General features: G+C 35.5%; 1 protein-coding gene across 11 annotated transcripts in view; it reads right to left on the bottom strand.

Annotated features, from left to right (window-relative positions):
* Nucleotides 1–16,320, bottom strand: part of ESRRG (estrogen related receptor gamma) — a 376,167-nt gene that overhangs the window by 37,442 nt on the left and 322,405 nt on the right. For all 11 annotated transcript variants that reach the window (XM_065744802.1, XM_065744469.1, XM_065744720.1 and 8 more), the window contains 2 exons: nucleotides 10,784–10,894; nucleotides 6,223–6,384 (listed from right to left, as the gene is read on the bottom strand). In XM_065744802.1, coding sequence (XP_065600874.1) covers nucleotides 6,223–6,384; nucleotides 10,784–10,894 — 273 coding nt within the window. The remainder of the gene's footprint in view (nucleotides 1–6,222; nucleotides 6,385–10,783; nucleotides 10,895–16,320) is intronic.

The raw sequence follows: 16,320 nt of genomic DNA, 5'->3' as shown, positions 1-16,320 counted from the left end.
CATCTGCATCTAGTCGTACAAGGAACTCCCTCACCTCTGTATTGCTGTCTGTCTCAATCCAGACCTGGAAGTAGTTTGTTCTGATAAGCAGACACACTAAGAGTACGTGCATGTCTAGTTGCACACAGAGCCTACCACTTTTTATACTCAATTTCCCAGTCACTACAGTACCAAATCCACTTCTGACTCAGTTGGATAAATTAAATTATTTTTAAAACAATCAAATGGACTTCCCTTTAACTGTTTTTTACTTTTCTACAGATTCTTGTTTCATTTTGAAATTGCTAAGAGACTGTGGACGTGTTTGTTCACATATTTTCCCAGAAATCTAACCTCTTCCCTGCCTTGCAAAATCATCTGTACATTCTGTGGGATGCATCAGAATACAAGAAAAAAAAAAAAAGGTAAAACACCACCATTCCTACCACTTCAAATGAAGTAAAATATACTGATGTAAACCAGTGGGACAGCTGAACTACTAGCATTGTAGGCACACTCCTGGTCTCTGTTTCTCAGAGGAGGTGGAATCAGTATGGTGATCTAAACACTGGCAGTGCCCAATGATCTATCCATGCTTGAAAATAAAACCCATAGTTGCTGATTTCCCAGATTGTACGGAATTAGTGACCTATCTGAAAAATGTCTGTTGCCTTTAAGGAACCTCTTGGCTCAAATTTGCACCTGTAAGGCCCAGGGAATGATGTCCCTCGAGTGATGTATGTCATGCAAGCTGTGAGTTGAAGAACACTCCCATCACATGAAAAGCATGCCTGACTTCCATAATTAGTGCATGTTTGTAGAAAGAAGTTGAAGTTGAAAGAAGAGCAGATAGTAAGCTTTTGATAAATGGAAGGCAAAGAGAACTCACAGTCTCCACTGATAAAGGGCAGGATGTCCTGATTCCCCAGGAGGCTCAAGTTATTATCACTACAAACCTCCTAGTCAGCAGGAAACAGCTCATGCTCCATTCCTTGTTACATGAGCAGTAAACATGACATTTCCATATGCACCTGTCTCTGAAATTGGGTGACCCTGTGACAGGGGACTATAGATGGCTGCTGTCTCCAATGGGGCTCAGTTCAGTTGGCAGTCTACAGGAAGCCTCAACCTCAGCTGAAACAACTAATTTTACAGCTGCAAGGAGCATGGTATGGGCATACAAGGTGACATTAATTTCCCCTTGATTCTGTATTAGATTCCTCAATAACAATCTTGAGGATGATCTGGATGACAAACAGTATGCTGGTTGTAGCTGAAATATGGGAGGCAGCACAGGATTTCAGCCTGTCTTCAGAGTCCTACTGACACAAATACTACCATGAAATAACATTCAGAACACTTTCCATTAATAATGTGCTGTATGTTAATTAAAATGTAGATTCAGATACAACTATACGCATGAGAACAGGTACATATGTACCCAATCCATATTTGCACCACGAATCTTCCCTGAACATTAGCTCTCTTATAGTGATTATGGTCAACTTTTTTTTCCTGTACTTTTACCTGCATGAGGCGGCACCTCACGAACAAATGATGAGTAAAGGGCATTTTGGAAATGACAGCTCTACAGCGAATCATGTTCTTGTTCAGTATTAAAATGTTAAAGCATACCCCTGAGAGCTGCTCTGGTAAGGAAAGCTTAAATATTGTCCTCCACAAAGAGTATGCTGGAACAATAATGTTTCATAAAACATTAACATTAGCACTAAAATATTCAAAACATCCTTGGATTTGCTCCATCAAAATCGTGCCCTCTTTTTTTTTTCTTTAATACAGGCACCAGTGGCTGTAACAATTTCTAAGTACTCCCCTTCTTGAACACTGTTACTGCTAGCAAAACACCGACACAGTTGAAGACAAGCAGGCTTGTTTTACTAAATAATGTAAGTAGTTATTTTTGATGTATTAGTCTGATTTACTGTTTCAAAACAAATTTTTCATTTTAAGTGCAAAAAGTTGATTTCTATGGTCTGCTTGATGCTTTTTCATGCATGCAAATTTTTTAGAGAACGTTTTGTCTTTAGCTTCCTGTTATGCACATTTTTAAGAGCTTAATGTTTCCTGCCTCTACTTAATATGAAAAGAACATTGCACATTTTTACTGAATGTCAATGAGATAGCTACATTACAGAGATTGTGTCTAAATGACTCTGAAACTGTGAGTGGATATTAGTAGAATTCTACCCATAACAGAAAAGACTTTAAGTACAACAGATTTCATGCTGGATCCTCCAAAAAATACAAAACAGAAGATGGGAAACTCAACCATCAGTAAACACTGAATTAAGTAAGTTATTTATTTAAGTGACAAAGAAAAAATAGGGTAAAAATAAATAAAATATAATCAAATAATGCACAACAAAAGTCATGCAGAGGCTTCAGAAATATATTTACAATTTATTTAGGTCACTTAATAGGGGTTTTGTCTCATCACGCAGGAGATGAAGCAGCATCAGTCTCTCCCTAAGCACCTTCAGTATTTTCCTAACGAAGTTACAGTACATCGGAATATTTTAATCTGACACAAAGAACAACAATAGATCTGACTGCTGGGCTGATAATCTTCTTATCACACCCTGTGAAACCTAGCTCTAATATTTGACTGAGCCTCCATTACTCGGCAACGCATTCTAAAAAGGCCAACAATGGAGAGAGAATGAAGTGGAGTGTGGAAGTACCTCCATATCTACATAAAAGAGATTAGAGGCGACAGCGTTCCATTTTACAGCTCAATCATATTGTGTTAGCATGCGCTTATCCGAGCGCGGATGAAATTGAAAGAGAAATAAAAAAGAGTCAGGCAGATAGGAACCAGAAAAGCGAGGCATGAGCAATTTCCAAGGATATAAAAGGATGCTAATGGTGGGGCCCTGTCATTCTTAAAAAGGGCTATTAGGGCACCATCATCTGTTCTTGTGCCCTTACGCTCCTGTAACTAAAGTCAAGCATTTCCTAATGCCATTGTGATCTCTCTCTTCTTCAGATAAGACATGGTCATGTTTCATAACAACACGCTTTCCATTTATTTGATTTATAAATGCAAGGCGACTAATTCTATTTACTGATAAAGGCTTTCCATATATATTTTTCTTTCAATATTTCATTTTGTTGTTGGCAGAGACTTTTTTTTTCAATAAAAGCAACTATTGAAAATGTTTCCAAAAGTACAAAAATACTAATGATTTTATGAAAGCATTCCAACTTTGTATGATTCTAAAACTATTTTTACTATGCGACTGCAATGGGAAATGGCTGGATAAGGAAGAATGCATACTGTATTATTACCTTTTCATAGATAATCTCATTAAAAGACTTTCTGTTAGAACAACAAAAACATTTTGTTTCTTCCCATAAATACAGATTTTACTTTGAATTGCAATGCTTTACAACCAAGATCTTATTATGCACCTGATATATAAGGGCCTTTAATTACGCTAAACCCTAAGAAATCACTATAGGAAAGGAAGATTTGCTGATTGCTGATTTGCTGTGCTAGGCACAAATTCACTACAGGTGTAATTAATTGATTCCAAAAGATTTACACTTAGGATTCACTTGGTACATGAAGCTGCAGAGAACTTTCACGAAATCTGTATCCTTTTTCTTACTTACCCTCTTTTCAGTTCTGTTCTGTTAGGTTAACATCTGCTAGTTCAGACAATGAGCAGCTAGCACCAATCTGGGCTTTACTACAAGTTGTTTTGTGCCAGACAATCAGCTGAGCATAGGCAGTGCAAGTTGAGCAGCACAGCATCATTCAGAACCAGGCTACAACAGCTCATCACATTTGCCCTTTACCGTGTCAAGGCCTTTTGCATTTTGATTTTTGTGATCGAATACCAGGCAACAAGCAGAGATTTTATCACTATCCTCTGTTACTAGAAGGCTTATAAACGGATTGCTTTTTCTCCTTGCTTAATGTGGGTGCTTTTTTTTTTTTTTTCCCATATCTAAATAATGTGAAGTCAGTAAACTCAGTGAGGTTTTCCATGGCAGGTGTGCTTTTGAGTTTACCCTGTAATAAAGTCCTGCCTCATGTCAGAAATATTCTTCAACCAGTTCAGACTTTAAATTTGCAGTGCCATGTTAGACCATCCAATAGCTTTTTCATGCTAACCAAAGCCATCATTTTAACGGCTGCTCAGACTCATCTCTCTGCTCTTCCTACCCCTCCAGCTAAAGTAAATCTATGCAACATGTTCACAAATCAAGCTGACAGAAGTTTCTCGCAACTGCTGTAACTGACTTCTTTGAGAACAATTCTATTTTGGCTAAGGTGATCTGTGTATCTTCCAAAGATAAAACTCAAATTCACCTGTTTAACTCATTTTGACTTAATTTGGGGTGCTTTATTAGCAACCAGTGTAAGACAAAGTAGCTAGTATAATACAGAGTGATGTTTAAATTAGTTTACAATTTGCTCGGGCTCATCTAGAACTGCTCTGAACAAAGCCATTCAGAAATGTCAGCTGTGTTCCTAACCACTGTAACAAATTGTTGCCTGAACGCTGCACACCTAATGACTTCAAATTAGCTTCACTGCGATATTGCCTGACAGTTCGTTACGACTGTTAGCAACATAGCTGGCGTATCATGACCAATAAATTGGTTTCACTGTGGGCTGGGAAAGGGACTTCCATCAATTTGATTAAAGAAATTACTGTAGCATTCAAAGCATAAAGACAAACTAGTTTAAGGAGACAGAAATAAGTTAACTGTACCAGAAAAACAATGCCTGTGATACAAAAGCTTGTTTATACAACACTTGCAGCAGGGAATGACTAAATCTCAACAGTATGGCCTACAAACTATTTCACAAGCTGTAGGCTGTTGTTTTTCATCTGAAGTACAGTATGTTTCCATAAATATGAACACTATTTTATTATTCTATCTATTAGTGTCTATATTTATCAGAGATGACCCAGAAGCACCTACTAGAGCAACTGAGGCCTTGCACTGGCTATCATAAAGGAAAAACACAACAACCCAAAGCCCAAGAAAAAACAATCTTCACCTAATGTTTATGTTTGTACAATGATAAATGTCAGAGAATTCTAGGATGAAGATAAAAAACTGGAGTATAGACACTATGCATTCTATTTGTGTGAATGAAGAAGTGTCTCAAAACTCTCAGTGTTGTTTCTACTAATAACAGATGACTATTTCTCTGATTTCTTTTGATGTTAATAAAAAAATATATATTTAGCTATGACATACAGACTACTGGCTGCAGTATTCATTCTATTATGAATCTTAAGGTATCCCAAAAGCATGTCTAAAATGAGGAACTTCTATTACTCAAGAAATGATATTTTTTAATTCCTTAATTTTCTATAAGCTTCACTACGGAAATTAGAAAACTAATAAGCTGATGAAAACACAAACATTCCCACTCATCTGCAGAAACAAGAAAAAAAAGATAATATTGTCTGTGGGACTGTACCACTTGCAAAAGGCAACAGACTGAGAATCCTGGAGACTCTCTACAAACTTGTATATTTACCTTCAGAAGAGAAAAATACTTCTGCATCTACAGAAAACATACCCCAAATATTATCTGATGAAATCACTGATCTTGCAAGAGACTACTTTTGATGACTCTGCTTTTCTGGCCATGTAGCTTTACAAACATCAGCATGTAAACAATCCAGTCTGTTTCATGCAGACAAAAGAACCATCAAGTTATTGCAAGATGTCCTTTGGTACAATTCAATGCCTTCTATTGAACTGCTGGTACAAACCAGTTCTCAGACTAGTTAAATTAAAAAAGAGCAATTCCTCTGTGCCATGCCAAAACAGAACTGAATTTTTGCAGCTCCTCTGGTCAGAGCAAGGTAACACAGCCTTTGCAAAAGAAAAGATCAAGATTTACATTTGTCTCCTGCTGAATTAGGTGATGTCTTCAGATTACCTACACTACCCTTCATATCAAGCTCTGGTAGCAAATTTATATCATAAAAATAACAGATAGGAAAAAAAAAACTGATTCACTGGGTGGCATGTAAAGATTACAAGTGTGGTAACACTCATAGCAAGAATAATACCATTTCCTATCTAGGATATAGTATCATCTAACCTATATCCTACATGAATAATCTGGAGCCCTGAGAAAAATTTTTAGTGGGAGAACAAATCACTTTTTTTTTTTTTTAACACGAGCATAACAACAGTTGTCATGATTTATGTATGTAATTTATCTGCAATAAATACTACATGTACCTGGAATATGCTTAGCCCATCCAATGATCACCACCAGTTCTCTGTCTGCCAGGTCACAAAGAGTGGTAAGTGCTTTGATGTCACTGTCTGGAACAGTGGGGTCAGGCATCGCATAGATCTTCTCTGGTTCAGCCACCAGCAAATGGGAGACAATCTTGTTATCTGTAAAAATGGTCCAGAACAGTACAAGATCAGCAGTAGCATCACTCTACTTTTCAAACAGATGGCTCATGTTTCAATGCACGTAAGACATGGGACCCAATTACACCTCACTGCAGTGTCACAGGCTTCAACAGTTGCAGCACAGACAAACCTGATCCATTTACAATGTTTATTGAACAAGATGTGTATGTAAGAATGTAAATTTAATGGAACGCAAAAATATGCGATCACCTCCTTTGTGCGTTAGAATGCATTTTTGACTATGCAAATAGAAAACTTTTCCCTTTGTCTGATTGCCTTCAAAACCAAAATATCCACACTAACAGCATTTGGTATGGTAATTTATAATAAAGGAATAAAATAATTATTCAGTCCCTGAAATCTGCAACTTCTGTCAGTGATTCCAACTATTATTCTCTGTTTCACATGTTCTCATTGAAGCATCTTAAGAGAAGCAATCTTAGTCTTTCTCAGTGCTTTTTATCCTATACATTGTATATTATGGGTATCCTGCCTGTCAAAATAGTGATAATGAACCTGTACTTCATTAGGGCCTAATCCTGTGAGAAAAGTTGTGTATAATCAAATACTTGTTTTTCAGTGATACACACAAATTTAGAATCATGTATAAGATCAGCTTCTCTAAGTATAAATGCATACTTAAAAGCAGAGTATGATTTCTTGCTTCTAGTTGGGAAAAGCTGATAAAAGCAGAGAGACTGAAGAGCGCAAAACTAGGAGGAAGAAAAACCCAACAGATGCAAATCCTAACTTTGAAAACTGTTTTTGTGCAAGGAATGGTACATTGTCATATGCACACACGTATTACTTCTTATCTATATATCATTTTAATTCATGTGTTTAGAATTTACTTTTCACCCACATGAATCATGATTATTTTTTTTTAATAAATAATTAAGTTATAAGAAAAACTGAAAACAAAGAGTGGGAAAGCCTGGGAGATGTACAACATAGGGCTGCCATTCTATACTAAGAGAAAGGAAAAAAAATGAGCATTAGACATGTACAGCCATATGCAAATATCTTGTCCTCATACAGGAGCCTGGATTGTCACTGAGAAAACAGAACTGATAAATGGGAAAATTAATTAATTAAGCCTTCAAGTACAGCGTGGATGATTTTAATTCCAAACATATTTATATTTTCACCTTTTTATAGTATACTCTGAGCTCAACTGCACCATCAGAAATTCAAGCCCTAACAGTACCCTTTAGTGAATTTAAACTAATTGGTTCCTTTCTTATGATAAAGAATAATGGAGCTTGATACAAATGCAATTCCACTGGGAGAAGGTACAAAGTATTTTCTGACTGCAGAGAAATCTCTCAGAATTAGCATTATCTTCCTTTTCTGCATTTAAGTCACAAGCTGGACCACACTGTACTGCTACAGAGAAATGCAGTGAAAGCTGGCAGGGAAGAGATTTGCCCAGGAGTGTCAGAGGGGCTCCCTACCAGTCCGTGACAGGTTTCCATAAAATACTTACATGATTCTGATTTCTGATACTTTATGACTAGTTTGTGACACAGGCTCCTTGATTCTGATCTACTATCTCCACAATTTTTGCCTTATTCCTTATTGTATGTCAGAAGTTGTGATATATGTTAGCCCTTCATAAAATAAGTACTACATAGAAGAGCCAACTGGAAACCATCACATCAAGCATGTTTTATTACAAGAGGATGTATTCATATTTTATAGAAACTATAGGAACTATGCCAACTGAGTAATTCTGGATCTCAATATTCTACTGATTATCAAACTGATTAATGAGAATTTCTACTCTTATTTAGAGGTGACAGATGGTAATTTCTAAGTTATATTGGCAAAAAGCCTTTGCACATCATTTTTATTTTTTTAAGCAATCTTTCCTTAGCCTTTTTTAATTTCATGTACAGATCATCACGTTTTTAAGTGAGAAAAAAATAACAGTGCTTCTCTCAAAATCCCAGTATTTCTGTATTTTTCCAAAATAGGATGAAGTGACTTTTTAAATATCAAAACATATAAATTTGAGAACATCAACTTTGTGGCTTTTTTAACTATTGATAAACAAATGAAGAAGTCTTCATTGTCCCTAAGTTCTGTATTTTCCCTGTAAACAGAAGTGGCTAAAGAACCTCTTTTTTCTTTTTTTTTTTAATAAGTTTCCTCATCATTGGCTTTTTGTAAATGATTCAGTAATACTGTATGTTATCACCAGGATCTACAGGCAGGCCATGAGATTTCATGAAGCTGGAAAACACAATACAGGCCACAGGATCTTCCAAATACCTGATCTTTTGCTACAGGGAAAAGAGTGTGGCAGTATACAATGTAAGAAAATTCTGAATGTACTCAGAAAGCCCCATCACTCAGGAAACTGAATAGCCATGAGCACTGTTTCCAGGTAAATCTTATTTAATGTTTCCCTAATTAGAATCAATAGAACCCAATTTTCATTCCCATGCCTTTGTTATGCACGAACTATCAGTCAGGGTCCAGAAAATCTCCCAGGCTACTTCCACACAAAACCGATTCAACTGTTTCAAGTCCTGACACTTATCTGACAGGATCTGAAAATTAAGTTTTATAAATGTTTGTTACAAAAATGTTTGTATTTAGACAAGATGAGGAAAATGAAGGGAGGCATTCAGATAATGAGTAATGATTTATAAGGAGTTCAGTTTATCTCAGACAAATGGAGCTTACAGAAATTGGTGTGGTTATCGTCTTAAAGGCAATGTAATGCACTACTTTGCAGTAATCTTGGGTTTACAGAGATTCTTGTGTTTCAGTACAAGAGTTTTAACCTCCTTTGTATCAAAAGGCTTGGGGTTGTTTTTTGTTGTTTTATTTGCTGTGGGTTTTTTTTTCCCCCTCTTTGGTTTTGGCTTTTTGGTATGCTAGGCTATAGCATTTCTACTCAATGACAATATCAAGTAAATGAAAAACTGACAATCTGTGCACCCAGGAAAACTAAACCTCTAATGAAATTAAGCATTAGAGTTTATTAAATTTTATTGTATTATCAGAAAGTTTTTATTATAATGTGCAAAATCTGCTTAGTGCAGCCCTAGATTGTATTTACAGAACGGTGGGACAGCTTATGTAGGCTGAGTAGAAGATGCCAGATTGGACAATTGAAGGAATATAATCAGCATAATGTTTTTTGGAAAGGCAAAAGGAAACTATGCCATATGTTCACTTAAGCCTTAATTTTATATAAAACTGGCTGTTTTTTCTTTGACACAGCTAAAATGCCCTTTCACTTACAGTTCAAAGACTGTTTATTTGCTCTCAAGAACCCCATATGCTCAAACGTATTGTACACAGCACTGTCCCCTACTGGGGAACATGAATTTAAACAAATTCCATTTTCCGTACAGACAGGTATTTTCAAGAGACTAAAACTGATGTGTGTGTTGCCTTTTTCTATCGCATGCACAGGGGGAGAGGGAAATGCAAAAGGAGGAGTTCCCACTCCTTATTTATCTGGTTTATTTCTCTATTTTAAGAGCAAATTAACCTCTGTGACAGAAGTAAGTGGATATGTGAATTTTGTTTTGAATTTGAAGTAAGTTTACAGCTGTTGAAACAGCCTTTGCAGGCTAATACACTAGTCCCTTGCACTACAGCTATAATGCTATTATATTTACTTCATGGAATTAGTACAGTCGCTGCTTGAGTTTATATAAGCTGCAAAGCAAAACCCCTAACTATTTTTAGTTAATCGCAAAGAGGATGGAACTTGTATTTTGGCAATGAGATGATCAGCTCTGTATCTCTCTCTTAATTTCAGCCTGGCAAGATAAAAATCAAGGACATCATTAAAAGAAAACAAACAAAAAACCCCACAAAAATCCCACCATAATGCTTATAAGGGTACTAGAGCCCTAACTACCAATCTTTGCTTGTTAATAGTGTGGCATATTGCTGTTTTAATCTAATGCTAGGTAATATGTTAATCTACGAGTATAAATTAATGAGGCTCTTAATATATTTTCATTGGGATGTTGAGCAGTCAAACTCATTTAGTTAGTGAAAACTACAAAAATCACTTTCTTGTGAAATCTGAAACTAGAAGCTTCAATGAACTAATGATTGCAGCATGAACCATTTTATATACTACTGAAAATAAAGGTAAGATATAAATGTAAAATTTGCACTGCATAAACCATGTTTTTATACACCACCTCTGGTAAGAATATTTTGTGTTCAACTCTGCTTGAGAAAGGATGAGTATATTTAAAGCAAAGTACATTAACAGCCAAATGGATATAGCATTCATGGTAGTATCTTCAGTATGCAACTTTGTCCCAACCAGGAGCCCAGCAAACAGTGTTAGGAGTCAATTCCTTGTATTCAAAGAGAAATTTCAATTATCTGGTATACTCACATGGCTTTTTTGCTGGCTGAACTAGCTGAGGGTTCAGGTATGGACTATTCTCTGCGTCTATTCTGCGCTTGTACTTCTGGCGACCTCCACGTACTCTATCTAGGCGGACACCTATATTGGGGAAAAAAAGCAAACATGATATTAAATTTATTATGAGAATAATTTTAATGTAGCAATTTTATATTACCTGCCTTTCAAGATTTATTTAGAATGTGTATTTATTTCAAACAGTAATTTTAGAAGCAAGGAATAGCAGCACTGCAAGCACTTGTAACCTCTTTTGATTTTTATACATGCAAGAAGACCTTAAGTATAAAACAGTTTCCTGTTTGGTGAAAATCATTTGTTCTTATTTACATAATATTAATAACAGCTGTGGTGTTTAAATTTAAATTGGTCTTAAGTCTTCTTCAGCAGACACAAAAACTCAAGCTGTAACAAACACCATGAATATATAAAGCTAACATTATGAGGAGGAAAAACAGAATTAGAACTTTAGTAGTAATTGGTGCTACACAGAGTCTAAACCAGTCAAAAGCAATGTTTTTAAGTACTGTGGCCAGAGAACAGAAAGTAAGTACCTTAGTAAATTAACTTACACGTGGATTAAAAACCCAAAGTAGTTCAAAAGAGTTTGAACGAAATTGTATAGGTGTTCAGTTAGATGTCAGCAATAATGAATTAACATGTACAGTTTACATTCAAATTGTTCCTGGCCTCAATAAAGCATTCTGATACCTACACAAAGAGAGGAGCTTGCTTCCCTGAAACAAACTACGGATATTCTCATAGACAAAACAAAAAAAAATGAGAAAAGATAAGGATGGTAGATCCTACAAAACAATGAAGTTTTTTTTACTTCTGAGACAACACATAGATTTTCCTACAACCATGAAAAATGTCAGTATACATTTTACTATTGCCTTTATTATGCCCTATGGTTGTTTTCCATTTGCTTTTAAAGTTATATTTACAAATTCATTAAACTTCAACAACACTTTGAAAACTGAAAGTCAAAAGCTTTTCAGAGCTACTGGTAACTCAGTGTTCTCTATCCCTGAATGAGGGAGTTAGAGATATATGCAAAAAAAAAAAAAAGATACTCAGAACAATGCACTGCCCCAAAAACAAACAACAAAAGACTGAGGTTTGAGAGTTGAATATTCAGAAATAGACAAAGCATTAGAACAAGCCACATGTGATATTGGTGGGATTACAAAAAAGTCTGCCCAGCATCTGAAGAACAGTAGAATAGAGAATGATTTCTGCATAATTCAGATGATATCCTTCTTTCTGTTTGGGAACAGATTTCATAGTGATAAAGATGGATAGCACCAGACAGAAGTATGTTTAATCAAAAAGTAATGTAACTGAAGCTTAAATTAAAATAATATAAATCTACCAAGATGAACTTTTTTTTTAATCTTCCTTTCATTTTCAGAGATACACGTTGAAGCCATTCACATAGTCAGTGGAAAGAAACACAGAAAAATGTCACAAAGACAAAACTACATGTACATCCATGCACTCACCTTTATACATATACATACATCACAGCTATATATACATATTTTTTTTAAAGAAGAAAAACACTACAATTCAAAGTAATTGTGGAATAATGGTATTGCACATTTTTAAATTACATAAATATAGTACAACCAATTCCAATTCTAACATGAAAACATTTTTAAACCAAAAGAAAATAAATCAGAGGTTTATAACACCTTAATGAAAATTGATAAGGATCTTCTAAGCTTTCCTCTCTTCTAAACGCCATTGACAAGTAAATATTTCAGCAGCAAATTCTGATAATCTAACACATACTACATGGTATGTTACTTCCCAAGAGCTCTTATAGGAGAAACAATGAAAGAGACTCCTTAATGAAAGATACCTACTTCATATTTGGTAAAAACTTTCTGGAGTTTGGAAGATGGCAAACTGAAATTCAAAGGTTCCTGAGTACATATATATATACATTTTTCCCTACAACTCCAATAGCTTGCATAAGAAAATTCATTATAAGAAGTTACATTTATCTGATCTCAATGTGGTAACAGTCGATGCCTCCTGTTGAGGAAAATCTTAATACTGGAGGAGAAGCCTAGCATCTTCATCAGTTAATTGCTCTAATTCAACAGATACTCTTTATTCAGATAATTAAAGAGGATATTGTGGCATCTACCTATTGTACAGGGGGAAGTTAAGTAGACCCTTGACTTAGTTCTGTGTACAGCTTGCCAGAACCAGCTCAGAGACAGCAGCTCAGTTCACTCATCCTATCAGTGTCCCCAGCTGCAAGATGTTCTTCCCATCTATATAAATTAATGTCAGAGCCAGGAATGGGTTGCATTGAGGTATTATCATTACAGTTGTTTAGGGTTACAATTTCTATTATTATCACTGAACAAAGTTCCACTGAAGAGAGGAACAACAAGCTGCATTTCTAAATTCTTCAGCAGAAAAACAAAACCCCAAATGAGAATAGCACAGCTGACCACATGCAGTCTTATTTTGGTACCAACAGAAAGGACAGTCCTGCTACCAGTCATAATGTGACTTCAACAGTCACGTGCAACACACTCACTTTATGTTTTAGAACAAGCACACTCACGAGCTCATTAAGAACGATGGGTAGTAACACATTTTGATATGATTAACAAGGCTCAGAAGATATTGATTAGACTAGAACTCTAACTCAGAAGTGACGACTATGTAAATCAGTGTAATTGCTACTTTTTTTTTTTCAAGTAAGGAAATTACAAGCATTAATATAACAAAAGAATTTCTTCCTCTGACCCTAAGGAAACAAATGATCTCATGATTGCCTTACTAGCTTCTACAGAAAGTTCACATCTTGGTTCCCTGGTTCCTCACACAAACATGGCACAACTCCTGTCAGCTGCTTTCTAACATAGACCGCAATGATACAGGGCACAAACTCTCCAAAGTGAAAGCATCCACAGAGCCTTGCATAGAAATATCTGAAGATTAAAGCTACTGCAGAAAATGAGCCACACACCAGATATTTCAGCCCAAACAAACTTCACACAGACAAATCTGATCAACTGTCCATTTTCACCTTTTTAATGTCGCCTATTCCTCCCTCACCAACACTGCTGCAAGTTATTTTTCTTTTTCTGTAGTACTTTTCACACACTGCCCTGAAGCATTCATTTGTGACAGGTACCCCACTGTGACCAGTGCTGTATAATAAAGATTGCCCTTGTCCCAGTACATCATTTGTCTTGTGATTCACATCCTCAATATGATAATAATTTCTAACTATCTGATATTTTTCTACGTAGATCCAAGCAGTATTCAAATTACATCACGTATTCCTTCGTAATTTGTCTCTTTTCCTCTAACACAGCATTCTGAATGGAGTATGTATATTCCTATCTCATTTTCTGGAATACACAACTGGGTAAGGTCCATTTTCTACAGCTGCTTGTAAGATTCCTGCATTGCCTTAAATTTTACATGTCCTAATTAGTAAATGTAGTAAATAAAAACCACCCACATAAAATCCACTTAGTTTTCCCTAAGTGATTATTCATTATGGAAATATAAAGAAACTATATTATTTCTTGCACAAGTGACTTTCAGTGAAGAATTGTTCATAAACAAAGATGTTCATGTGAAGAAAATATGGCAGAAAGTGTTTTAAGAATACTTCAGTTGCTTTACATTTTTTAATGGCTCCAGAGGAAGTCAAGTATCCTAATCTGTGACACTCACAAATACAAATTAGGTCACATGCAACAGGTGACAAGTTTTAATTGAATGTCTTCTGTCTGCAATTCTGACAAAAGGTGAATGGAAATAAATGAGTCTGGCAAGACAGCCCTGAGCCTTACAATACCCAATATCTCATTATTTTTAAACAGCTATCTATAAACTGATGCTGACAAGCCTTGAACCTTTTATTTCTGTTCAAGAAGAGGTGAATGTGCAGAAAGGAAGGAAAAAAAAAAGAAAGAAAGAAAAACAGGACAGCTACTCTGTTGCATTAAACATGCAATACACATTATTATCTCTCGAATATTGCAAAAGGATACCTTTCACATTTCACATAAGAATAAAAAAATAAATAAATCTGTTTCTTTTCCAGAAGAGATGCACTCTAGTCATTCAGTTCCAGATGCCTAGATTTGTTCTTTTGTGAGTTTTATACTACCAGAACTTCAATAGTATTATGCTAGATTCATGCTGATTTTAAAGAGACAGAAATTAAAGAGCCACTAAATGAAGGCTACGAAACCTCCACTTTGTTTCCTTCACTCTTCTGAAGTGACTAAAATCCTTCATTCTAGCAAAACAAGCATTTCTGTAAAGAGTGAAGGAAAAATGATGCAGAACTAAGGCTTGGAATACAGAAAGCCCTGACGTTTCTGATATGAAAGATAACATCATATAATACTTCTTTCCACATTACCTGGATATTCTGTAGCTAGGAAGAAGTATAAAAGCTGCAAAATCTTGAAGAATAACTAAGAAAATACTGTTGCTAATTCTACTAAAAATTTCTTGACAATATGTCCATATGTCATAACCAAACTCTATTATACTACTTGCCTTATTTTTTAAATTATAAATATGGCATCCTGCGGCAAGGATACACAAATAAAGGCACTGTATCACTAACTAGACACCACAGATATCAGTTTAATTCATCTAAATGCAGTTACAGAAGATGCTACCTTGTTTCAGAACTCAAACTGCTATCAGTTTAATTAGGAGGAGCTTGCAGGGCTGCCATTACTGCATCAATACACTTGCAATCCCTACTTTAAAGTTACAAGAGCAGACTGGAAAAGGCAGCTTGGGTGATGATTCAAGCAAGGAGGATGAACGGTAGGAGACATACAGGTCAAAAAGTAAGTTTAAGCAAGGCCTTACCAATGCTTGAAGGTCAAAAGCAGGCCTTCATTCTGGATTACACTGGCAAAACTTATAAAGAATTCAAGAGCTATGCTAGTGACAACTCTAATAGAAAAGAAGTCTAACTGAATTTCTGGACCATTTGCTGGAGACTCTCAAGAGAGATGGGAAGATCAAAATGAAATGCATTATAATAATCGGACTGTGAAGTACCACTAGCATGAATCAAGATTTCAACACCCTTTTCAGATATAATAATGTACGGATTCTCAATATTTTAATTTTCACAATATTTTAGTTTGCATTGAAACATTTACATAAAATCATATCCGTCCTATTGGGACTGAAAAATAGCTTGCCTCGTATAAGGTTTTCTATCTAGAAGTTATTTCATTTGGCAGGATCTGATAGAAAACTAAAGCTTCTCTCTCATGATACCAGAACTTTAAAAAATATGTACAGTTTGTTCAAATCCCTAAGTTCTTTACCTTAACAAACACATTGCCTAAGTATAGGTTTCCCTCATTTGTCATTTATTACCCTCACTTTTTTCCGTTTGGAACAAAATCTTTCTCATCTTCTGCAAGGAGCAGCCAGTCAATCTTTTACTGAACAGTAAAAGATTACAATGAGTAGAATTTAATTTCCAAATT

Source organism: Cyrtonyx montezumae, unplaced genomic scaffold, assembly GCF_038088225.1.
Source record: "Cyrtonyx montezumae isolate F1298 unplaced genomic scaffold, pur_monq_1.0 scaffold_0, whole genome shotgun sequence".
Lineage (NCBI taxonomy): Eukaryota > Metazoa > Chordata > Aves > Galliformes > Odontophoridae > Cyrtonyx > Cyrtonyx montezumae.
The sequence above is the reverse complement of the archived record's forward strand: the minus strand, read 5'-3'. Positions and strand labels throughout refer to the sequence as shown.